Source organism: Periplaneta americana, chromosome 10 (assembly GCF_040183065.1).
Source record: "Periplaneta americana isolate PAMFEO1 chromosome 10, P.americana_PAMFEO1_priV1, whole genome shotgun sequence".
NCBI classification, from domain to species: Eukaryota; Metazoa; Arthropoda; class Insecta; order Blattodea; family Blattidae; genus Periplaneta; species Periplaneta americana.
In genome coordinates this window covers 2172303-2200066 of record NC_091126.1, presented here as the reverse complement: position 1 = coordinate 2200066, position 27764 = coordinate 2172303, and the positions used below count along the sequence as shown (strand labels likewise).

At 35.8% G+C, this 27764-nt stretch overlaps 1 protein-coding gene across 2 annotated transcripts; it reads right to left on the bottom strand.

The window, feature by feature from the left end:
• Window positions 1-186: 186 nt before the first annotated feature.
• Trx2 (Thioredoxin 2) lies at window positions 187-21774 on the bottom strand. Of its 2 annotated transcripts, none has more exons than XM_069836716.1 (4): window positions 21547-21774; window positions 15657-15761; window positions 11462-11587; window positions 187-3443 (listed from the first exon to the last, which is right to left on the bottom strand). In XM_069836716.1, the coding sequence occupies exons 1-4, from the start codon at window positions 21571-21573 to the stop codon at window positions 3381-3383; spliced, it is 321 nt and encodes a 106-aa protein (XP_069692817.1). In that variant the 5' UTR covers window positions 21574-21774; the 3' UTR covers window positions 187-3380. The 2 variants fall into 2 exon arrangements, with proteins under 2 accessions (XP_069692817.1, XP_069692816.1); XM_069836715.1 differs by lacking the exon at window positions 21547-21774 and adding an exon at window positions 21368-21503 and having other exon boundaries at window positions 3237-3443.
• Between the last annotated feature and the right edge of the window lie 5990 nt (window positions 21775-27764).

Sequence of the window (27764 nt, the reverse complement as noted above, 5' to 3'; positions counted from 1 at the left end):
TGCAACACACTCAACCCAAGTTCAATTCTAGACCTCAAGAACTAGGCAAGTCTCTTTTACTTGTCTCATTTTCTGTCTTTGATCGCGTAGCCAAAGATTTCTGGTACTTGTGAATGTCTAATGTTGACTGATATCTAAATATTGGAGGAAAATCTTTACATTCATTCACAGAAACGAAACAGAAGGTTCACTTGTACAGTATAAATCATTTTATTTTTCTTCAGTCACCAATATGCTCAATCTGTAATAAAAACTAATCTTTCTGACCATAACAGAAAGGAGTCGACATCTTTTTCTGACTTGAAAACTACACTGTCATCATAGATGTAAGATTCTTCTTTCCTCTACTTGAGGTGCACATCTTTGAAATTTAAATTTAAAATATTCACTGAAAAAATAAGATCATTACACTTCGTGCAAATAGAATAGTTACTATAGCGCAAGACAAACCCATAACACAAGAACCTTAAATACTGTAGCTGAAATAAATATTTTAATTGACTATGACAATATAATAAACACAGGAACAAATTAAACTAAAACGTTACAAAACGCCAGCAATGCTACTCCAACTGTATTATTCAGAATCCTGAATATTGAAACAATTTAGGAAACCTGATACAACACAAAGAAAATGGTTCCTTGGTTAAGAATGCAAAATAAAAAAAAAAATACAACTTACAACATTGTAAATATCTTCCACAAAAGCAAATTAAAACATGCCAATATTACTTATTAGGTCACTTTTATAGAACGAATCAAGAAAGATACCTGGAACTAAGAAAAGATGCAACTCTGCCAGATCTTCCTTCATTCAGGTGTCTCCCACATCAAACATTCATTAATATCCTAAATGATTCTGAGAAAGCAGTAGCAATAACGAAAAGAAAATCTGCCACGAAAATACATTTTCTCAAGAAACATTTAGCAACAATTTAGTTCTTTTATCACATTACACATGATAGTCCTGTTTAGTGTTAATTTTCATTCGAAATGTATACATGATAGTTATTTATGAAACAAGTGTTAAAAATGACATTTTATTTTGTGACTAGTGACGTTTTAAAAACGAGGCTGAAGGCCCTATGAACAAAATAATTTTTAACGTTTGTATGGTATACTATAATTTTAGATAGCTGTTCATGCTGGTATAGAGACAATTCACAAGACTTCTCCACTGCAGTCATTTTAGTAGTACATTACAACTTAATGGTGTTGTAACTCGGTGGCAGAAGTCAAGAAGTCCCTGGTTCAAATTCTGGTACTCCCTAGTTTTTATAATTAACAATTAAATATAATTGTTTCGTATAATTATCAATAAAATATAATTTAAGCAATTTATTCAATTTGTGTACATTTCTTAACCATAAGAATTTTTTTTAACTAGGCCTACAATTGTTTGAACACTCTTATTTATTGGTTGAAATTGCCACCGTGTGACATCTGGTGAGAAACAATTGACAATTGGCACAAATAGTTGAAAGTCAGTATTAAAAGTACTTTTCGCTCACTACTGTATAAGTCAATTTTTTGTACCCACTTTCCTAGTATAGATTTTGATTTCAATTCCTATGATTTGCCATAAGCTTCACGCTAGTCCAGCCCTGTAGCTTACATTGTTCAAGTCCTCAAAGGAAAAAAAAAAAAAAAGTAACCTTTTTGACGTTAATTATAACTTTTAGAGTTAATAGATTTGGTAGCAATACTAATTTTATTTTTTATGAAAAAGTTCCGTATTTAAAAGTGATCATAAAATAGCAAAATGCACAGTGAACAGGTATTAGAAATGTAACAATCTTATAAGACAATATTAACATAAATTTGTCATGTTCCAATGTGAAACAATTCACATTAAATCTGGGATTAAAATTTCACGTGACAGGTATAATGGAATGGTAATGAAGAAAAACCATATAGAATTTTCTTTCTTTCTTTCTTTCTTTTAAATTTTAAAAACATGTAAACCTTACAAAAGCAATACAATAATTCATTGCTATAAATGCAGACATTTGTCATTGCATATATAAATTAATTTTAACATTGCTGTAGCAAGAAGATAGACAAGCCATTCCAAAATTACTATATATATATATATATATATATATATATATATAAAGAGAGAAAAAGAGAGAGAGACTCACAAAATATGTACCCTTTAATCATATGTATACGTGTAGAGGTCACAATTGTTTGCACCAAATAAAAACAAGGCATTATAAGGCTAAATGTTATAGAGATATTCTTGAGAATACGGCAATTCAGTTCATGTGGATTTGGAATGACTTGTATTTCTAAGGCCATATAATATATAAAGTATGCTATAATCCAGCACCCATCCCATAGTTAGTTGGTCGCTCTTTCAAAGCAGATTCTGTTGACTCTTATTGAGACCCAGAAAATATAAGGTCATACTCTTACAACTATGTTTTTATATTTTATTTCACTTAGTTGAAACAGAATTTTCATGTCACTAGAACCACTTCCCTTTTTTAAAGACTCTTTAATTAGAAATAAATTTGCAGCAAATTTACCAAATGTAGGCCACAATGACTTTTAGAAAAATTCCGAGATATTGGAGTTATTGCATACTTTTACTGAATTTTAATTTGAACATAGCATGATGCACTTTTCACTAAACTAAAGTTGTATTATTAGTATCAGGTTCACACTAGAAAGGAATTCATTATCTTATCTACAAAGGCAACAAGGTCAAATAGTCAAATATATCTTAAGACAGAGACAATTAAACTTGCCTTTGGATTCGTTTTGAGACTGATATTGTGAAAAATCAATTTGTAGCTTATTAATGCAGAGATTCTTGGAAAAAATACAGTATATGAGCACTGTCCTTGAAACAGATTAACCATAATGAGGTTCCTTAACAAGCGTAAGTATTCAAAAGTTACCTCCTTTTTACGTAAATACAGGGCAAATATTGTAAAGATGAACAAATTCTGTAAGTCACTTTAAACATACACTTCCCTTTGCAGTCTCCTGTCCTATCAAACAATAATCATTAATGAAATGAAGATAAAGTAACACTTAAGAGATACCTTGCCATAGAAACCTGAGACTTCATTTCTTATTTAAAGACCAAATACAGATTTTTATAAGCAAGCAAATAAACTGTCTAGAATCTCATGAACAGTATGCATCCATTAATGTGACCAAAGTAAGAAATCCTAACATAAAGCAAATATTGAATGTGTTACACAAAGAAAAATCGATTTCTCAGCTGCTGCTACTTGAACCAATGTCTAATGTGCCAAATTTTTTTGCTGCTTGCATGAAGTATGTCACTTAAACTTGTGTACTTGTTAAATGGACAATAAAATAGTGACATGATGCCATACTGATCAACATCTTGTGCTTGAAGTACATTACTTATACTTGGTTATATACTGTTTAACCATGTCAGCATTGGCACCAGAAAATGCATCGACCTGCAAAATAAATTACGCTGATTAGAAACGTTATATAAATGGGATTCCAAAAGTAACTGATAACACCCTCAGAGAGTAAGTAAGCTATTATATTACTCTACTCTGAACACTCAGTATTCGTAATATATAAAACAGGAAAGAAGTAGCAACACGAGGTTATAATGGCTTCTTGCGTGCACTGCAATGTTGGGCCCAGTCCCCCACCAAGGATCTGCTATTACTGTAATGTGGAACAAGTCAGTTATTATAATACATAGTACGTAAGCAGAATAATTTGATTTACAAGCATAAACAATTCATGAGTTGAGCAGAATGCATGAATATGGAGAAATATTGTTAATTCTGCTCTCAACATTTTTGCTTGGTTCATTGAAATTTTAAGATAATTAGTCAGTGCACTAAAGACTGAAATATATGAATAGTGAACTCTCTCTCTCTCTCTCTCTCTCTTTTTTTTTTTTTTTTTTTTTTTTTTTTTTACAATGACTGATCTGATGTGTGACCTGTTGAATGATTTATTCGCGGAAATGAAGAGCATCTTACTCGAGTTTCGAAGCAGTCTATACATGTCAGGAAAACTCAACACACTAACTGCCTAAAGCAAATCTCAAGAACTTAGGTTCAATGTCAGCCCAGGACACAATGCGTGGTCTCCCTTATCAGTTGTTACACCACGTTCACGCTTACTCAGCTGTCTCAACTATATTTAGAAACGCATATTTTTAAACATGATTAGATAAAGAGTACAGAGACTGCACAAGCATCAAACAGGTTCTGTTCTTGATAAGAAGAGCTGCAGCAAGTGTCCCCAAACTTTAATATGTGTATACACTCTGAAATTCAGGCCAGATTTTCTCCATTTCCTTAAAAAAAAAATCATTCTTTCTCTAGTCACATAAAATATCACTTGTCACACTGTTGCCACACTGTCCTGCTAATCCCTTAGGTTTGATTCATCTGTATCAAATTATCTTCATTTTGAACATGAAACAGTTCCATCAGCTAATGTGCAGTCTCTATCAATTCGGAACTTCATTCATACAATGTTTCGTTTCCAGAAAAATTTCACACTCTGATGTGTGGAAAACTTTGTTCAGTGAATACAATTTAGCAAGGTGTTCATTATTAATCATTAATCAAAGTAGCCAATATAATTTCTTTACTATTTTATCCATTACTTATTCAAATTAGTAATGCCACTGGTGGCATTAAAGTTAGCTCCAAAATGCTTCACAGCCAACATAGAAAATCATATTATATAGAAGAAGCTAGGAATAAGGATTAATGACGTAACATACAAGAAGTGTGAAAATTCACAGAACATAATAAAGAATAGACCAGGAATGTAACGAACATTAGAACCAAAGGTATAATATTCTCACAACCAGGCAAGAAACACAATATGCAGAAAAAAATAACACACGTGTGCACACACAGAGATGCAGATATGCACGCGCAATTTTTAGAAGTCTAAGATTAGGAGATAAATTCAAGATTTCCATATGTAGAAATAAGTGCTTCTGCAGTTGGAAGATTACTTCAAGTTTTATAAGACAGCATGAACTCCAAAAATAGTAAATCATCATTGAAGAATTTAAATGGAAAAAAAAATAGTAAATGCCAAAAGTGTAACACGAAATGAATTCTAAACTAAATATTTTTAACTTATTCCAAATTTCTCCCAAAATCTTACCATGTGTTAGACAATGCCCCCTTCCATAATATCCAACAAAAGACCTCAACATCATATTCAATGAAGCCATCCAGGATAATCTGGCTTTCGGATATAAATCATGGTAAAAACTAAACTCTACAATTTCATAAAAGAGCACAAAGCAAAATATATGCTGTATAATCGACAAAACTCTTGCAGATAATGACCATGCCTGTCCTTATCTCTTACTGAACTCATTTGGTCAGATGTGAAACAACGGATAGGCAGCAATAATACCACATTTAAAATTAAAGACATCAAGTGACCATGTTACTAAGATTCGAAGAAATGGAAGTCTAGAAATAGCAGAATGTGTGCCAATTTTGACTGAAGATATAACAGACAACAGAAATGTTCAGCTGCGAACAGCTTAGGGCCGGGGAAGACAGCGATATGCTCACTGTAAAACGCATTGTAGGGATGGAGATTGAGGGAGGGTTGAGAAGGTCATAAAGCACTATAGGGCCATGCACGAGATTACGACTTGCGTAAATATTGTTCAGGAGATTAAAATTAATTGCAAAGAAACTGTTTGACGTTGTGTAACGGACAACTAATAAGCATGGTTAAATTATAATAATTATCTTTTCAGGAATAAACTGAAACACACTTTTATTAGAGTAAATCTAAGCATGTATATATAGTACATAGTAATGTTCACAGCAATGCTGAAACAATATTTTCTTTGCAAAGAAAAAAAAATTAAAATAAAATCATTAACCTCTCGGAATTAAAACAAACATTTCTTCTCTGTTTCAACAAAGTGTGACCATTAAACATTGATACACCAGGTGAACTTTATTATGGTGATTTTCTGGATTTTTTAATTCTTATTATTGTCTTTGAAGACAAGCTTATACTTTCAAAATCTTCCAGAAGATCTGGAAATTTTTCCTCTGCATCCATCACAATAACAGTTTTAGCAAAATCCCCATCGGTATGGCCTTAGCTTTTTTTGCCACACGCGCACGCACAGGATGTCCCACTTATCTTGGCCACCCTAAATAACTTTATATGCAAGCACCAAATGAAAAATTGTTTCATACAAAGGTGTACAACTGAAAAGGAGAAATAATACTGATGAGGAGGCAACCTTGTACCGTTATTTATTAATGAAATACGAGTACTAACATTGTTTTTTTAAACGACACTATGTATTTGCTATTCAACATTTCAACTAAGACCTTTTAAAAAATATATCATAGTGGGCCATTTTGATAAACACGATGTTAATAAACAAAACGTTATTGGTGCCTTGACAGCACGGTTCCTGTGCATAGTATGAAGTGGTTTGACTTTAAGATAGTGTAAACAATACGTAGTACATTGCAGATGATACTCAGGGTCGCATAACCCATTACACGTAGCTTTGGTTTTATTCCCCTGAACACTGATGACTGAGTGAGTGGTCTGTGACCAGCGACCTGAATGAAGAATGTTAAACTCTCTGCTCTGGATGAGAAAGCAAGAAAGGAAACCCAGCTTCCATCATCCCCATAGCTGGTCTAACTTTGACTCTGATTGTAGTAGCATTGACAAATATACACTGCTTAGCCATAATGGTATTCTTTCTCAAACTTTAGCAATGAAAACCTGAAACAAATTTTAAAAATATTGTATAACTAAAGCAGAAGTACGAGTGCATCCATAGTTAAAGTGACCGTACGAATTCACTTGTATCACATACCTGAAAAATGCTACTATACCCTGGGTTACAGCAGGTTAGAGGATTAAATTCGATGGAATAACTCATCAAAATGCTACTACACCCTTGGTTACAGCAGGTTAGAGGATTAAATTCGATGGAATAACTCATCAAAATGCTACTATACCCTGGGTTACAGCAGGTTAGAGGATTAAATTCGATGGAATAACTCATCAAAATGCTACTATACCCTGGGTTACAGCAGGTTAGAGGATTAAATTCGATGGTGTTTGGGTAGAGGGGAATAACCCATCAAAAGTTTTGAGATAAATGAAAATAAAATTTTGGACCCACACATATAAAATATATCAAATGCTAGTATTATTTTGTTTTGTTTTGCACACAAACTTGTAGAATTTAACTTGTGTATTCACCTGGTGAACTAAACTCAATTTGCACAAAAAATGACTTAACCCCTCTACCCAAACACCATCAAATTTTTCCCTCAAGTTTTATCACTGGGGAAATTTTCCCAATTTTTCAAGAATTAAAACGATATCCATGACTTTTCATGACCAAGTTTTAACTTCCCTGAGCTCTTCCTAACTACCACTGATGTTGGTGTAACATTGTAGTCTTCTGGGTTACTTTCCAGCTCGAGAGCCATTAGTGCCTAAGTGCTGCAGTTGAAATGTACACCATTAAATAAGAAGAAGAAGAAGACTACCACCAGTATTGGTATTTGTGGTGGTGGTAGTAGTGATAGTATATTGGTAGTAATAGTGATAGTCATTATTATATGAAAATCCTTACATTATCATCTGGTAACCTCTTACATATTATATAGTTACAGGAACACAATACAAAACGATTTAAATTTCTTAAAATAGCTAGTGAATAAAAAACTATCTGTAATAATAGTAAGTCCAAGAGTAGCACGCAGCATGTAAATGAAAATTATGTTCTAACCTTTCTTTTTCATTCACCACCTCCTCCTTCATTTTCGACTGAGTCAGGATCAATATCTTACATATCAGTATGTTTGTCAAATACTGGGCAGCAAATTCAGCATAGGACTTAACAGTGGTGTAGCTATTCCCTCTTTGTCTGAAAGAAATTTTTTTTGAAGGCGTCCTTTTCTCTTAGTGATGTTTTGAAGATCAAGTCGAATCTACTGTCATTTCATTTCACGCCAGTTAATTTTTTTTTCCTTCATCTTCTTTGCATAACTGAGAGGTCCTTTGTATAAAGCTGAATAATTAAAGAAATCTCTGGAACTCAATTCTGAAACAATTATAGGTCTCTTTCTTCCAAATTGACATAAAAATTTAGCCTAAGGAAGGTAAAATTTTTTTTTTTCTATAATGCTGCGATATATCTTTGAGGTCCTGGCTGATATGTGCCTCTATTGTCCGACAGTACATCTCACTTGACGATATGTGTCAGAGGAAGAACAATTGTTTGTATATATCTGAAGTCTGATTAGTGTAATATGTAGCCAGTCACTATCACTTCTGAGGTTCAGATCTGTCTTCAGACAGTTAACTAAACAAAAATGTTGTCTTCTGTATATTATTTTAATGTACCGAAGTACATATAATATTTCCATGCAGATATTCTGCGTCATCATACGATGAAAGAGTAATGCGACAGAGAAAAATTCTCTCCAGCACCAGGACTTGAACCTGGGTTTTCAGCTCTATGTGCTGATGCTTTATCCACTAAGCCACACCGAATACCCATCCCGGTGCTGGACAGAATCGTCTCAGTTTAAGTTCCAACTCTTGGGTTCCCTCTAGTGGCCGCCCTCTGCACTACGTCATAGATGTCTATGAACGTAGGACTGAAGTCCACATACTCTTTCCCATTATTCTTTCATCGTATGATGACGCAGAATATCTGCATGGAAATATCATATGTACTTCGGTACATTAAAATAACATACATGATATGCGTAAATCATTCGTGATTTAAGACGGCGCTTATTCCGTCGGATCCCGGCCAACTAGTCACTCATAACGAGTGCACCTCAGCACATATGTGGACTTCAGTCCTACGTTCATAGACATCTATGATGTAGTGCAGAGGGCGGCCACTAGAGGGAACCCAAGAGTTGGAACTTAAACTGAGACGATTCTGTCCAGGAACGGGATGGGTATCCGGTGTGGCTTAGTGGATAAAGCACCAGCACGTAGAGCTGAAAACCCGGGTTCAGTCCTGGTGCTGGAGAGAATTTTTCTCTGTCCCATTACTCTTTCATCGTTGTCTTCTGTGTCACACTTGACGTGTGTATGTTCTGCCACCAAAAATGTTTTATCTATGATCTGCAGACTAGCAGAATCTTGTACAGCAACCATGCACATTGCTGTTAAGTGACTATTTTTATTTTGACCACTGCATGTATCAGAAAACATGGTGACATGTTTAACATTTTCATTCAAACCTAACAGAAACATATGACACAAGAACCTAATTCATTCGCCCCTCTTCCAGCTATGGTTTCAGTTCATAAAAAACAATATGTCTGACTGTTTTCGCAGTCATGCACTATTAAGTTGTCGCTTATAGAAGGTGTAGGCAGGCACTGCTGCATATCAAACGTAACAGTCTTTCGGGTGGGATTATCCTTCACCTGATATGCAAAGTCCGCTTCCACATGATGTTCTTTCAGTTGATTTTCAATTATAACTTTGTTAGCTGAATCTCTATCTAAGACCAGAAGCTTGTATCTTTCTGTGGGCACTTACTGGACAAATTCATATTGTGAAATTCATTCTCAAAATACTTCCTGTTTACTAGATATTCGGGATTTTTTTTTTTTGTTTGTAATTCTTCACATAATGCAATGAGCGGAGGTAAATTCTGTTCGAGTCTCTCCTTGCATAGTGACTTTCATAACCGATTACTGACAGTAAGAAAGAATTAACCTTCTGCTTTTTCTCATCACTGATCTTGCTACTATTAGTTTCTTTGCCTCGAGTATCACATGCAATAATCCCACATTGACCTGCACGTTTTTTCAGCAAAAAATGTTCAATAAATTTGTTTGTTTCGCCTAATGTTTTTATGAAGCAAGTTTGCATACTGAAACATTTAGTGTAACTTGCCTGCTGTGGAGTATGTGCTGTATGTCATATTCATCTATGTTCCAATATTGTTGTTCCTCTCCACAAGATTCTGCACAGTCTGCTTCTGGACGAAGCTTCCTTTCGGGTACAACTTTCCCTTTTTTTCAGTAAAATATAACTTTCTAGTATTTCTTTCCAAAATTATTGTTTTTTTCATAGCTCTTATGTTCTTTACAATTCACTTTCTTCCTTGTATTTGTCGAGATCCGTTTCCTTTTGTACAGTTCTCATAGCAATCTCCATTCCCTTCCTGCATGCATTTTTCAGTTAGATTGACAGTTGTAGGCCTAATACTAGAAGCTGCGCTTGTTTTCTCCTCCCTTCATTTTCTTGAACGAAACATTTTTCTGTGATCTTTTTATCGCAATTTGGCCTACTTACATTTCTTGATGTGTTCTTGCCTTGATAAGTTTCTGCTTTTGCTTTGAATGCTTAGGTAACTCTTCAAAACAAATATCAGAACTCACTGACTCACATTCGTAATTTGGATCCAGGACTATCATCTGAATTGCAAACTTCTTCCATTAAACTTTCGGATATTACAGTGCGTGTGTTTTATTTGTTTCTGTAATGTAAAAATAAGTTTATTTAAAAAAAAAAAAAATCTCGAGTTGACCCCCACCAATGAGCACAGACTTTTAGTTAATTTTTGAAGAAGTCAGAATCAGATGCTTCAAAGCCACACTTGAAAAAAGTGATTCTTGTTCGAGTTTATTTCCTACACATAGGGGGAAGGTATCACACCGCACCTAGTAACACTGACTTTTGACTTTGTCACTTACGATTATAATATAATTCTCACTTCCTTATTGGTTTACCATTAGTAAAGGAAGTACTTACAGATTCTTCTCCCTCCTTCCAACACCATATTAACTAATTTTCGTCCCCTTGACATGTTTTCACATTAATATAAAAACTAGAATACATCAACATAGACACAACAATATTTTGAAATGAGAGAAAACCAACAGCCAATCAAAATTAAGGTGCCAATATAAATGAAGGGGTGAAGTAGTATAATCTTTCAATAATTATAAGCAGTAATACTCCATGCAGTCATAATTATTTTAACATGTCCCCTTTTTCCACAGCAAAACCAGAGCCATTTTTTGTTCGAAAAGAGTTAAATTGTGTTATCTCCTTTTTCACACGCTGTACCTAGCTCAGAATTAGCAACCTTACAGAAACATATGTAATAAGATTTGACTTAACCACTTTAGATCGATCTGTAGAGAAATTTGTTTGCACCGTACTTTCATAAAAAAAACTCAATTTTTTACTTAACCCCCTTTTCAAGTGCACCCACGAATTCTATACAGACAAATGGTGACAAAAGGTTAAAACTCGACATTTTCATTAAAATCTCGAAGCAGATTATTTGCAGCACCATAATACTTTCTTTCTATATTTCGTACAATGAGAAAGTAAAAACTAAATACCTTTCCTTCCCTACATATTTTTACAAGCTTTCCCAAACATGTCAGCTGCCTCTTACTTATATTTACTATGGAAAGTGAATGTAATCAATCACCTTCTTCTTATTCTTGATGAAGACAAATGTAGGCATTGCTGTGATTTCATATTCAGCTGCTATATCTTCACATTCGTCCACATCAACCTTTAGAAAAATAACATCTGGATACTCTGTAGCAAGTTCCTGCAATTAAAAAACAAAATAATTACATATAAATTAATGCTTACAAAGTGAAATCTCAGAACTTAACATCCTCGTGACTCAAATCGAGGTTTTAAGAATATGAAATGGGTACCAGTATTCACGCTGTAATTTTATTATGTCTAATATTTTTATATCTGCCAAAATGTACACTTAAAAGCGGTAAACATGCTGAAAGTGAACTACTACAAAACTCCAAACAAACACATTTATATTCATCGTAGACCTTCCTCTTAGAACTGAGGGACTCTGCGAAGTAGTCTAGTTTGGAAACATTCACAAAGAAAAGTAGACATAATTCCGCATCTAACAATTAGACCTCCCTCGAATAACGGTGTAACCAACAAATCTATAACACACGTTTCAGGAAAAAAGAAAATAATTTCAGGTGTATATTTCGTTAGGCCTACATTTACTAGCAGAACCATTTGATAAATCATGGATACAAGTTCATTCAGCTATTAGTTTTTCCACCACAGTCACATATTACATTAATTCGAGGGAGATCTTCAATTATATTCTTCAAACATATGAGTCTGGAGACATACGAGATTTCTCTCTTCATCTTATGCAAGAAACGAAAGTAAACCATTGGGATAGAGTTGGAGTTCGCCATTTTGTGTTTTCGATTTCAAATAAAGCTAGTATATTTCATGTTTATTATTTTTTTTAGGTTATTTTACGACGCTTTATCAGCAGCTCAGGTTATTTAGCATCTGAATGAGATGAAGGTGATAATGCCGGTCAAATGAGTCCGGGGTCCAGCACCGAAAGTTACCCAGCATTTGCTCATATTGTATTGAGGGAAAACCCCGGAAAAAACCTCAACCAGGTAACTTGCTCCGACTGGGAATCGAACCCGGGCCACCTGGTTTCGCGGCCAGGTGCGCTAACCGTTACTCCACAGATGTGGACTTTCATGGTTAACATTCTGAAATAATTTGACTCTGAGACCTGTATATGAACATTTTTGTTAAAAACTGCATTTCATGCTCACTTATTCCCACCTAAATTGACTCGTAAATACTGAATATGAACAAAATCCATGCAACAGTTGAGGAGAAAATGATTATACAAAAAGAGAAACAAGATGACATCCGAAAACACTTTTCAGTTATCAATGATGCCGAGATCTTATTTCCGCAGAAATCAATTTTAGTAGCATCACAATACTTTCTCTAGTAAAAAATGTAAAACAGTAAAAATGTTTCGAAAAACTCTGTTCATGACAAGAAGATGTGTATCCAACAAGGAATAAATTCATGAGGTTAGTGCTACTCAAAAAAAATTCATCTGAAATATGTCTTACATAATCCTAGAAGAGGAAATCAAACTTAATACAAGTGTAGAAACTGTGAAATTTAGTGAACTTGTTACAGACAGTTACTCTGATCAAAAATAGTGTTCACAATAAAATTTCTTAGGTTCCATTTTGTATTAGAGCCAAAGTCTTTATTGCATTCCATATAAGCACGGAACTTGTGATCAATGACTTGTATTGCGCTATCTCCACTGTATGCAATGATTCCACTCACTTCATGTAAGCCTTCAGACAGGAATCAATTTCTTGCGATCCTCTTGAGGCAGTGTTTTCCCCCCACATGCACATGGTGGATTTACCCGTTTTTTTTTTAGTTGGTTATTTAACGACGCTGTATCAACTACTAGGTTATTTAGCATCGATGAGATTGGTGATAGCAAGATGGTATTTTGCAAGATGAGGCCGAGGATTCGCCATAGATTACCTGACATTCACCTTACGGTTGGGGAAAACCTCGCAAAAAACCCAACCAGGTAATCAGCCCAAGCAGGGATCGAACCCGCACCCGAGCACAACTTCAGACTGGCAGGCAAGCGCCTTAACTGACTGAGCCACGCCAGTGGCTTTACCTCTTTTAAGGTTATGGATATCAAAATTATAAGTCCAGAGAACTCTCAGGTAGTAAACTTTATTGCTGGTGAGTGAAGGTGTAGGCAACGATTTCTGTAAGTCCAAAGTGAAAACAGCTAGACTATCCTCCGGTTTTGATTTTTCATTGTCAATCTTCTTCTGTTCGGTTGCTTTCTGTGCTCTTCTCAGGTGCAGCTCTTATTCCATTTTCAACTGAGCTAAGAGTTGCTCATCTTTCTCATGAGCGATTCTCACAGAAAAGTATCACAATTATTCCATTTTCAACTGAGCTAAGAGTTGCTCATCTTTCTCATGAGCGATTCTCACAGAAAAGTATCACAATTATTACATTTTCAACTGAGCTAAGAGTTGCTCATCTTTCTCATGAGCGATTCTCACAGAAAAGTATCACAATTATTACATTTTCAACTGAGCTAAGAGTTGCTCATCTTTCTCATGAGCGATTCTCACAGAAAAGTATCACAATTATTACATTTTCAACTGAGCTAAGAGTTGCTCATCTTTCTCATGAGCGATTCTCACAGAAAAGTATCACAATTATTACATTTTCAACTGAGCTAAGAGTTGCTCATCTTTCTCATGAGCGATTCTCACAGAAAAGTATCACAATTATTACATTTTCAACTGAGCTAAGAGTTGCTCATCTTTCTCATGAGCGATTCTCACAGAAAAGTATCACAATTATTACATTTTCAACTGAGCTAAAAGTTGCTCATCTTTCTCATGAGCGATTCTCACAGAAAAGTATCACAATTATTACATTTTCAACTGAGCTAAAAGTTGCTCATCTTTCTCATGAGCGATTCTCACAGAAAAGTATCACAATTATTACATTTTCAACTGAGCTAAGAGTTGCTCATCTTTCTCATGAGCGATTCTCACAGAAAAGTATCACAATTATTACATTTTCAACTGAGCTAAGAGTTGCTCATCTTTCTCATGAGCGATTCTCACAGAAAAGTATCACAATTATTCCATTTTTAACTGAGCTAAGAGTTGCTCATCTTTCTCATGAGCGATCCTCACAGAAAACGTATCACAATTTTTACATTTTCAACTGAGCTAAGAGTTGCTCATCTTTCGCATGAGTGATTCTCACAGAAAAGTATCACAATTATTACATGTGTCAGTATGTGGCCGACAAAAACTTAAGTTAAAGGAGGATAACATCCTTCTTTCTTCTTTATTTTTCATTTTATTGTAGACACAAATCATGAGGTGATGTAACAAAACAACCATGCCAATGAAATCACTTGCCTGGGTTTTGCTCTAAATAGAAAAGTAGTTTTGTAAAGAGTATAAGTGAATGATGCCCAGATGCCAGCACTGCACAGTGTGATCACTTACCGGATTTTATCCCAAAGAAACATCCTTTTGGGCTATCACAACATGCACTTATCTCACTTTTGTTTAATAACGTTACTTACCTGCTTTTTGTTCTAAGCTCCTCAAATGTATCATTGTTGAACGCCTTCATTGGCAATAATGATGTAGGGTAATCAAAGTTTGACACTACCTTTTTTTTTTAAGACAACAAATATGTGACGTCATTGAACACCTTCACTGGCAATAATGATGTAGGGTAATCGAAGTTTTCTCTGGTTGCACATTATCACATATGTTAAAAAATATTTTTCATAAAAAATAGTAATCTTAGTTCAAGAACAGCAATAAATGTCTTAGAGAGCACATGTGGGCTGCGTAATGAGTACCACTGTCTTAGAGCTACATAGAGAGGCCGAATTTGAGGAAACATTCCACTAGAATATATGATTTTCCCAGAATTTCAGAAGTCTTCATTGTATAATCATGTGCTACCAATATTTAATCATTTCAATACTATGTTCCTGCAGGTGATTTAACATGTTAGCATATAATTCTGTGAGCTCTTCCTCTTTTTCTAACGAGGAAGGGGGGAAAAAAAAAAACAATTTAAATGTGAAGAAGTGAAAGTTGGGGAGTAGACTATACCATGATACAGTGATAAAGATAAAAAGTTATCTGTATTAAGTTTGATCAATGTGTGTCAGTGAATCCACACGAGGTTCTATTTAAAATACTGATTATCACAAGCAACGCTTCGTTCACAAAATTAGATCATAAGTATATAATATTATGACAGCAAAATACAATACAGACCTCAATTTTCGGTGCAATTAGCTTGCAAGGTCCACACCACTGTGCAAAGAAATCCACAACAATGAGTGCAGAATCAGCTTCAGAAAGTTTGGTGCCAAATTCATTCTGAAATGAAACAAAATTCACATTGTCATGAAGTGTATTCAGAGATATTATTCATTGTACTCTCAGAACCCATCTGCCTACTACTGACGTGCTTTATGTTCAAACCTTAGTCAACAGTTAAACATAAGGCTAGTGGTGAGTAGTCCAATATCAACAAAGCTTCATTCATTTTGTGTTCGGCCTTGTATTCACATGCAATGTGGAGTCGTAGATGAATACAAGAGTTTAATACATCCAGATAGTGGCTTTACTTTTGGTATGTTTTCACTCAAAGCAGCATGTCTAACAAGGACCAATGTCACAGAACGAACAGAGAATTTTTGAGATAAAAGTACATTGAAAATAAAAATACCCATGGTTCAGCTTTCTCTCCCATAAACCTTCGTTTGGCCTGAAAAAATTATTGAAGTCGTATTATTTTGATGGTGAATGTAGGTCCTTCTTCCATTGAGACCCGGTATAATGGCAACAAGCATCGAACCCCAGTCTTGAAGTTACATAAATACGGTAAGCACTTCCCTTCAAAGACTTCGATTAACATAAATACAAATATCACGATAAGAATCGCGACATGGACGACAAACAAAACAATGATCACGGTAGGATCCACCACATAGATCACGATAAGGACTTCGAAATTTAACAAGATAAGAACCATAACAAAAATAAGAAATACCATAATAAAGACCATGACAAGAACAAGTGGAACAATAAAAAACATTACAATGGCAACAAGCATTATGATAAGGGCCATGGAGAGAACAACAAGGACACACTAATTGCTGTGATAAAGACAACGATCATGATAAGGACCACAACATGGAGAATGATAAGTACCATAATAAGGAACACGTCAAGGACCACGAAAGGACTATGATAACAACCAAGAAAGAACCATAAAAAGACCACGAAAGAATCACGACAGGATCACGATAAGGACTGTCTCAAAGATGACAAGGACCACGATGAGGATGGCATCATGGCCTACGAAAAGCACTTTGATAGGGGTCACTATTAGGACCACGACAGTTATCACAAGGACTATGATAGAGTTCACAAGGACAACGATAAGGAAAAAGGACCACGATGAGGATCATAACATGGGCCATGACAAGCACCAAGAGAATGATCATCAAAGGGACGACATTGTATCACGATAAGGATCACAAGGAACAGGATTGCGATAAGAAATATGAGATTGCCAAGGACCACTATAAGCCCCGACAGTAACAAAGACAGGGACCAGAATAAAGATCCCAACATGGACCACGACAAGCACCACGAGAATGACGATAGGGGTCACGATAAGGATCATGACAAGAATCATGATAGGGACCAGGACCACGATAAGGACAATGACAAAGACAACAAATAACTAATAAGGACTAATGACAAAAGCAGCAAGGAGTAGGATAAGGACTATTACAATTCCAACAAGAACCATGATAAAGACAACACTGATCACGATAAGAGACATGTCAAAGACAACAAGAATGACAACAAAAATTAGGATCACGATAAGAACCATGAAAAGAAAAACAAGGGCCAATATAAAAAAAACGAGACATGGACAAAGACAAGGGCCACGATAATAATTACGAAATGGAACGCAATGAGGACAAAGTTCAAGATAAAGGTCACGACATGAACAACGATAATGATCTAGACCACTATAAGGACCACAAAAAGGGCAATAAATACCATGATAAGGATCATGATAAAGGCAACAAGGGCCATTGCAGTGACAAGAATCCTGATAAGTGCGACAACAAAGACCACAATAAGAAACATGACAAACACAATGGTGACCACGATAAGGACCATCACAAAGGCAACAAGAATCATAAGATCCACAGCAACGATCACGATAAGGACCACAAGTACCAAGACAAGGATCCGACAAGGACCATAATTCACGTCGTGATACTTAGGCCTATCATGGTTCTTGTCATTGACCTTGTCGTAGTCCTTATCGTGGTCTTTGTTGTCTCTGTCTGGGCTCTTATGCTGATCTTTGTCGTCTTTGTCGTGGTCCTTACTGTGATCCTCGTCTTTGTCATGGTCCTTATTGCGACGATTGTTATCTTTATTGTGGTCCTTATTTTCTTTGTCAGGATCGTTATCGTGGTATTTTTCATTATTGTGATCCTTATCGTGGTTCATTTCATGGTCCTTATCATGATCTTTATTGTGGTACTTGTCGCAGCTCATGTTGTGATCCTTGTCATTGTCCTCGTCTATGTCCTTGTCATGCTCCTACAATTGCCATTTCAAATAATGTATTTTCTCTTTGACAAGTGACTATTGTTTCACACAGTAGATAATGTCCTCAAAGAAGGGTCTTACGATGCTGTACGGCAGCCTGACTGATTACAGATTTACTCAGGATATTTTCTACCGAGCGCCAAGAGCCAAGTGCCAGGTAACTAATTTTGAGATGAGCTATACTATAGTAGTGGAGGCAAGATCTGTCCTGTGACCTTATCATGTGCCGTGGCCATATCACCAATGGGTATAGGAGGGAGGAAGATAGATGAACTTTCCTGTCAGTAGATTCATATAATATAAATAATCAAGAAACAACTCTCTTTCTGATAGCTCATTCTTTCCCCCGTCACAGAGCTCATATGACATGATATATCTCACCTCATCTATATAGTACAAAAATTTGTACAATTGTAATCTTACAAAATTGTGCTTATTCCACATCTTGAAGCTTCAGTACTAATGTGAGATCTATAGAATATGTACAATAAATAAAATGAAATGAACAAACTTAACTTAAAGCCTTCTCGAAGAGGGAAAGTCAGCACTTTCACTCACATGTTTTTCCCTCTGGGAATGTCTTTCTAAATGGCCCAGGCTATAATATTCTTTATCAGTATTTTGAATGGGAACCTGCCTGGGATGAGGATAAAAACTGGATAAATGTCTGTCTCTCCATCTTGTCTCTGTGGCTGATATGGTTAATATTTAAATGTAGTTATTTAAAGTCAATTTCTAATGCTTGTGGTTAAAGAATTTTACATTTTTCAATTGCATTGTAATGTTTAGCTTTTAATATATATGCATTTACACTGTACATACCTATGTAAGTATGTATGTATATATGGTGTAATTACATTCATTAGATTAACATTTATAATACTACAATTTGTAATTTTATATTATCTGTGATCATTAACAGTTAATCTCAGGACTCTGTAAACTCTATTTCAAAGTTATGCAGACAAAAGAAAAATTGTCGATATATACTAGGAATCGAACCTGCTCTCTTCTGCACCATATGCAGAAGACCTAGCATCTGAGCTATTAAGAAGACATGGAAGTTTTCTTTTCTGCACGGAGTATCGATCTGGTCATGAAGATTCAAATGTCGATATAACTAGCTATACGATTTATGTATACTTTTATCTGTTATTTACGTCATATCACTTTTTTTTTTTTGCAGTTTTTGAAGTGCACTTCAGAGCTATACTAGCAACAAACCAAATAGTCTGAATTTAAGTAACACAAATATTCGTTATCTTTTGTATCAGTGCTCTGGTCTCTGATCATGCCAGTGTCTTACATCTGAGACTTAATATTTCATCATCTTATTCTTTTCTTGGGCAACTGTACATCTATTATCAGTCCAGTACATTTCACTTTACGATACATGTCAGAGGAAGAACAATTGTTTGTTTGCATCTCATTAGTGTAATATGTAGTTAATCGGCGATGTATGCAATGGAGGAGGAAAGGAACTGGCCACCCTACTCCATTATCTCCTGGCCAAGTTGCTTCGTAAATGGTGCGGTGAATCTTACTTATGTCCCTGGCACTATAGAGAATTTAAAAAACGCACTGAAAATACCTTCGATTTATAGTATGGAGTAGGAGAAGCTCGATGTGATCACGGGGAGAGCTGTAAGCCCACCCAACGCACTCTAAATACATATGTTACTTATATAGGCCTACGAAAATCGTAGTGCGTGAACGAAGAATATCGCCACATTTCTTTAATGTAACGGTGGGTTTCAGTGTTGCCAACACAATAATACTACATACCTAATCTAACCTAACCCTCCTCATAATACTACACACCTAATCAAACCTTACCTAACCTAACCTGTCACATAATACACACCTACACAAACCTAACCTAACTTGTCACATAATAATACACACTTGTAACATTTCCCACATTTAATATCATTTCGTTTGCATGTATTGCCGGCTCTGCCAATCGTGTCAGTTTCCATGTAGTGGAATTGGATCGTACTAATACTAATTCCAAGAAGAAACTATGGCGACTTTCATAATAATCACATTTTACATCTTTCGTGATATACTAAATGTGTTAATGTAGTAATAATTATATATATATATATATATATATATATATATATATATATATATATATATATATGGTACAATAAGATTTGAAATTTGTGGTTGTGATAAAAGTATTGAAAATTGGTTTATAGCGCCACACTGGCAGTGATAAAAGTGTGCAATATTCGTTCAGTGGCTAGTGGATGCTCTAGATTGTCCCAATATGGAAAAATAAACGAGTTTTCGTAAGGTTGAGGATAAGTGACAGGTTAGGTTTGGTTTCTTCAGGCTTTCAGTATGCATTGCATATACCTACGCTTTTTGATAGATACACAGATTTACCCTGGATCGAGAAAGGGAGTGCTTTCCATAATTGTGGTACCACTGGATTACGTGATGATTTCGTGTAAAAATATCTGGGAAAAACATCGGCCAGTTATATAAGATACGAAGGCATTTGGATCAGTTTGGGTGGGTTTATAGCTTTCGCAATGATCACTTCGTATCTTTACAGTGGTATTCCGCAATTTTGTGGTTTTTTTCTCCCTTATGTTGTGTGTAGCAGGATCGAAAATTCACCAAACAATAAAACCTAGTAAGCTAATGTTATGTTTTTGTGTAGGCAGCCGAAAAAGGATAAACTCCAGAACATGGACTGCACCCTTTCCCTCTTACTTCAAAATTCTAACCTTGTGCACACAAAATAAATTATTGGCACTGAAAAGTGCCTTTTCGTAAATATAATGATGCGCATTCGACAAACGCAGACAAATCTGCCCTTTTTAGTATTTTAAGACATAAATTGGTAGGTGCAGTCCGTGTTCTAAAATTTTCCCATACATTGCCAAATACATGCAGGGAAAACCTGAAGACTGGCGCAACTAGGCATCGAATGCGCATTGGGAGAGGGCGACGGGAACCGGCCCCTACACCGCTCTTTCAGATTATGACAATATCTTGCTTCTATAAAGGAGGACAACTTTTAAATAGTGAACATATAAGCCTATTTAAGAAAACCCACAATTTAAACACACTGCCTTTACATAATGTTTCATTTTCAATTACATGACAGCAATAGCTCAAGCAAATCCTATTATTTTGATTCGATAACAATCTTCTGACTTGGTCGTCTCGTGAAGATTTACCGTACATGCTCGTCATGTGGAATACGTTAAAAAGTCCATAGATCTGCCAAATCAAATATCTAACTGTGACGTACACATAGACATAACACAATATTTTATATCACATTTTCAGTTTCCAGTTCCTCAAAAGTGAATTTCCATTACCGGTACTTTGGAATGTTCATCAGCATCCTTCTTTCGTAAATGAAAGGTTGAAACAAGAGAACTGGATATAGGGCAATTAAGAATCGAATGCAGCCACATCTAAAAGATTATGTAACAACGCATAACTATATATTTAATTAATAGTACAGCGTTACATGCAAATAATAGAAAGAGCTCACCGTATCCTTAACAAGATGGACTGTCATTTTTTCTCTCTTCTGTTGAAGGGCGAGCAGATAAATGTATTCCGACGTTTATAACTATACTCCTGCGTAAAATCAATTTCGCAATAACTCGCAATGACTCAACAAATCCTAGAAAGACCTCCTCACTAACAAAGCAAAACGTACTTATCAATCCGAACAGAAATACGGAAGTATCACTCTTATGCCAGATCAGAGGACTACGTGAAACAACACAAAGATTAATTTTGTGTTTATACACATGGCAACACTGTTCATCTAACAATTGCGTATACTTGAACATTAAAATACTATGAATTTTGGGGCATATTAAATTAACAAAGTCAACTATTAAATAGGCGATAAAGGACTTTTCTTTCAGAAACAGACAAGCGGTATTCAGTATACTGATCATAGACAAATAAATACTGATGCTCAATACAGAGGCAAGTTCGTAAGTTGTATTTGGCGCCTGTAAGTATGGGCTTTATGACGTTAAATGTAATATTGATCAACTTCTAGTTCCTAAATCAGTTTATGCATGAAAGTACACATGCAAAAAAAAAAACATAAACAAAAAAGATCCCTTCACGACAGCCTCTGCGTTGGACTATGTCTTGAGTCAACATATAATTGAGATTTGGGGTTTCGTGCATTTGACTAAATACATCACTTTTTATTACTTTAGGCCTATCACAAATAAATTTAAAATTTGGCCTAATTTTTTAATCATTTCTTCTTCAAAGCAAAATTACTACATTAAATAGCCAAGTTAAAAATCTGAAATAACAAAAAAATTATATATATACACACACACACACACACACACACACACATGAGGGGCTCACAACGAGAGTGGACCAAGTCCATCTGGAATAGTTCTGAGATACTGAGTCATAAAGTTCCTGGCTCACGCTTAGCAACCTTCACTTTCCATAGGAAATGCTGCCCTCTGTGGAGTAACAAATGAGTGGCAATTCGTAGTATTCGAGTGTCCAAATGGTTGCAGCTAATTTATGGTTTGTTCCAACAAGCAGTTCAGAACGCTTTACGAAATAATACCGGACTTCTTTCGACGCATGCGCCAGTTGTGTATGGTCTGAGAACTAGTTCGGCATTTTACGTTTTTCCAACGTTTCTAGAACTACTAATTCACGGCCTTCGGAGTTTCTTCTCGTATTAAAATTATATTCGTCTCCGAACTAAATTCGTCATAAAATATATCGCTCATGATGGACTATTTCTTTATTTTAGCCTGTTTGTCTCGAAACATTTTAACCGTACTACAGATTAAACCATCTGCAAATGCGTCAACAGTTCGCTCTTAACCGAGAACCAATTTCATTCGTTCCGAACTAGTTCTAGAGCACGTTGGAACATGTAACTGAGAGTTCAGAATCAGTTCTGGTCTTGTTGGAATTGGAACACACATTGAGCTAATGCGCATGAGCAGGCATTTCAGAATCGATTCTGGACCAAAACTTTAGTTTGTTGACCTTACAATAACTTGTTCATAAAATCCAGTGCAGTATGGTGTGTCGGGTAATTTTGACCTAGTAATAGGTACACTATGACTCGGTTAAGAGAGATGTTTTACTGTATAATATTCTTATTGAATTTGATATTCCCAAGAAACTAGTTCGATTAATTACAACGTGTCTCAGTGAAACGTACAGCAGAGTTCGTATAGGCCAGTTTCTGTCTGATGCTATTCTAATTCACTGCGGGGCTAAAGCAAGAAGATTCACTATCACCTTTACTTTTTAACTTTGCTCTAGAACATGCCATTACGAAAGTCCAGGATAACAGAGACAGTTTCGAATTGAATGGGTTATATAAGCTACTTGTTTATGCAGTTGATATGAATGTCAGGAGAAAATTCACAAATTATTAGGGAAAACACGGGAATTTTACTTGAAGCAAGTAAAGAGATAGGGTTGGAAGTAAATCCCCCCCCCCAAAAAGAACGAGTATATGATTATGTCTCGTGACCAGAACATAGTACGAAATGGAATCATAAAAATTGGAAATTTATCCTTTGAAAAGGTGGAAAAATTGAAATACCTTGGAGCAATAGTCACAAATATAAATGAAACTCGGGAGGAAATTAAACGCAGAATAAATATGGGAAATGCCTGCTATTATTCAGCTAAGAAGCTTTTGTCATCCGGCCTGCTCTCAAAAAACTGAAAGTTAGAATATATGGAACAGTTATATTACCGGTTGTTATGTATGGTTGTGAAACTTGAGAGTGGAACAGAGGCTAAGGCAGAGACTTGCACAACGGTCCAGCCTATGGGCTGCTTCCGCACTGGGATTCACAGTCTCGCACGGAACAAGTCCGTGACGTCATCGCACTGGCCTGGCTCGGCTGTTTGCGAAGCAATTTTGTGCCGTGGGCTGGTTTCAAGGCATCAAGCCCAAGTCTCCTCTTCTATCGGTTGCTAATTGATTGAGTTTTCGCAGGCTTGTGCTTGCGTGTGCGGTTCGATCAACGATCAGCTACTGTTTCAAACGTTTTTGTTTTAGTTTGTTTATTTCTGTTTTCCAAGATGAGTACAAATAATAGTGCATCGCAAAGAAAATACAGCTTTTTCGGGCTGGACCACGACATCTCACTTCTCAGTCCGGAAGATCTCCATCACAGATACCGATGTTTCCCTAAGAAAGCTACAGCTGGAATAAGACGACCTAATATTTTGCGATTAGCAAACATTTTTTCATTCTGTTTCATGGCAGACAAACGTGCAGCTTAAGATAAAACATGTTCAATTCGTGTACCCCTACCCAGCAGTTGAAACGATTCCCTATTATGAATATATCTTTTAGACGCTTCATGTTTGCATGCTTTCTTTTCAATATTCTTTACACCTGGTATTCCTTCTTCACTCCACTCTTTTTCTCCCCTAAACAATAGACATACAAAGCAATACAATTTATTTTGAGTGTGACTGCCGGTTAACCAATTAAATTTGTCGTACCACGATGTTTAAAACGTTCGCTTTAGTCTCTTCTCATGCAAGATAATGTCAAGTTTATGAGTTGGTCTTTTAGTTTTTAATTTTCACTTTCTTTTTTAATCTCTCCCGCTTCCGTAAAGCAGTATCACTTTTTAAACAAATTTCTGGTTGTGTGATTGTCGAAACGGGGTAAGAGACTTCTAGTTTCGAATAATCATTGAGAAACTGCTACAAAAGTTCGCCGATTAGGTAACCTTCTTTGAGGAAGACGTTGACGGTACATTTTCTTGCCTCACTTGAATTACGACTTTCTCCATAAATTAATAACATATGATATTCCTAAACTGTGAATGACATTGTAAGTTATTTATCGAAGACCTGGTTGGCAAGTTGGTATAGCGCTGGCCTTCTATGCCCAAAGTTGCGGGTTCGATCCCAGGCCAGGTCGATGGCATTTAAGTGTGCTTGAATGCGACAGGCTCATGTCAGTAGATTTACTGGCATGTAAAAGAACTCCTGCGGGACAAAATTCTGGCACATCCGGCGACGCTGATATAACCTCTGCAGTTGCGAGCGTCGTTAAATAAAACATAACATTTTTTTTTTCGATTACCTGGTACCTGGTACCGAACTGTCATCCGCTCGGCAGTAGAGCTATGGATAGGGAGCTTGAACTCAGCTAACATGTACGTACATCTGTGCACAGTACTGCCTGTTGAACATGTTGCCATGTCTCTCACGCCAGAATATTAACAAATTTAAGCATGCAATTTTATTTAATTTCACGAAAACGTAATAGAACACACAAATATTTATTTAAACTAATATTAACTCTTTGCTAGATATACCGACTGATGTAATTGTTTTCGTAATATTACTAACGATATAAGCAGTATAACGCGAATAAAATAAAGATTTTTTTCTGGGAAAACTATCAAGTTTTGATCCTATGTTGTATGGACATTTTTTGATCCTGTAGACCAGACGTCTCCAAAAGCGTACTCGCGAGTAAGCCCCTGAACGGAACCGAAGCCAGTACGTAGTAAGCGCGCTCCGCCTCACCCATCCCCACCTGTACTGTACTCAATGTTTATGCGCAAACGAAGAGCAGTGGCGGACTGCCATTATCACCGTTTCACAATGTCTTCTAATCATGGACGTAGTACATTCAAGGATGAATAGGAAGAGACTTTTTTGTATTAGTGGGGAGAATGTGAAATGTTCAATTTGTTCGAAAATTCTTAAGGGTGTGTTAAAATTCAACATGCGACGACACTACTCGTCTCTTCACAAAGAATATCATACAATTACAGGCATTCTGGACATGTGAAAATAATTTATTTTGAGGCATCTGTATAACTGTTGGTTATACATAATAATCAGTGTATCATAATACGTTTACACTCAGTTCCGCATGACAAACTTATAGTTTTTCGTTCAATTTTAGGTGAAATGCGTAGGCCTACAAATATTTTGATAAATATAAAACAAGAAAATACAAACACAAATCACACACGTTTCCTCAGTCTTAAACAAAAAAAAAGCTTCTTGCTAGCTATGTTCTAGCTTGGAATACTGGAAAATCAATGAAGCCCTTTACAGAATGAGCATTTGTAAAATCGTGTATACAGAACGTTACTAAAATACTGTGTCCAGAACAAAGTCAAAGTTTAAGAAAATTAAATTGTTTCCAATTACAGTTCAGAGAAGGAATTTCAAGATTGTAAATGTAATTGAATCTGAAGTCGAAACCACAATTAACCAGTTTGTAGCTTACTTACTTGCATTGGACGAAAGCACAGATAGAAATGACAAAGCTCAGCTAGCCATTTTCATCCGAGGAGTTAATGAACATTTTACTGTGTCTGAATGTCTTCTAGATGTAATTACAAAATACATCTGGAGAAGATCTTCTCCAGGCACTGAAAGGCACCATAGAACAGAAGAGGTTTAATTTGCAATGGCTTGTGTCAATAGCAACAGACGGGGCTCCAGCTTCATAGAATGTCAAAATAATATACAAACGTATATTTCTTATTCTTTTGATGCTATTATTTGTAAACATAAGCAGACCGTTGCCGCGATCCCCCACTGATCGCTCCCGTCTGTTGAGGTACGAGTCTCTCCCCCTTCTCTAGCCTTACAGCACACTGTGTTCGGCGGGCAGCATCGAGAGCACGAATGACGATACGCTTTTTGGAGACCTCTGCTGTAGACCGTCCCTGACGACTGTGAAAAGGACGGCACTTATACCCCTTACACTCTGTGTGTGTGTGTGTGTGTGTGTATATATATATATATATATATATATATATATATATATATATATATATATATATATACATACTGATATACATTGATATGTGGAAATAATTAGTGCAATATAATTGTCTGTAATGTCTGTGTCCCTAATTTTTACTTACGAAAGCAATCCTAATCGAGAGTGTTAATGTATTACTATTGCTTTAATATTATTATTATTATTATTATTATTATTATTATTATTATTATTATTAGAGGTTCTGTATTCTGTGTAAAAATGACATGGCGAATCACCTGGTCAACTACGTTGCAGCCTTTAGCCTGTATTTACTAACCAGAAAAATATAGTTGAATTATAATTCCAAGAGAACGTGCTACAATCGAGTCCCTACCACGCCGTAGCGGAGAAGTGAGAAATGTATACCCAAATTGATGCAGCGGAAAGCCGCCGTTTGTTTGGAAGAAAACGCGCGGGATTTCGAAACCGCTATTTGAGTACGTGTTGTATTGCGTATCCGAAAGCTAAATGTTTTTGTTTAAAGGAACAATGCTTCCTTTGCGAGATATCCTTAATACCGTGTTTCTGCTGTCAGCAGAGCTGCTAGGTTTTCTCCGAGGGAAATCGGGATATCAGAAAGACCTAACAAGGCTTTATCATAAATCGTTTTCTGCAAAGTAGTGTTCGCATGATTTGTAAGGTAATATTCGCCTCCGTGAGAAACGCTAAAATAAGAAGGGCACATAGTACAGTGAACTCTATAATCGTTTTTTTCTTTTATTCACCACGAATATGTTGTAACCATTCGCTACTAAATTAACTTTGCAACTTTTCTTTTTGGGAACGGGTACTGCAATAGTTTCACTATCCGCCGATGAATCCATGATTAAACATACTAGTTCACTAAACACAGTAGTCCACACCTGTGGAGTAAAGGCTGGTTCACAATAAACCGGAAACGACAACGAAAACGAGAGAGGAAATATTGTTAAAAT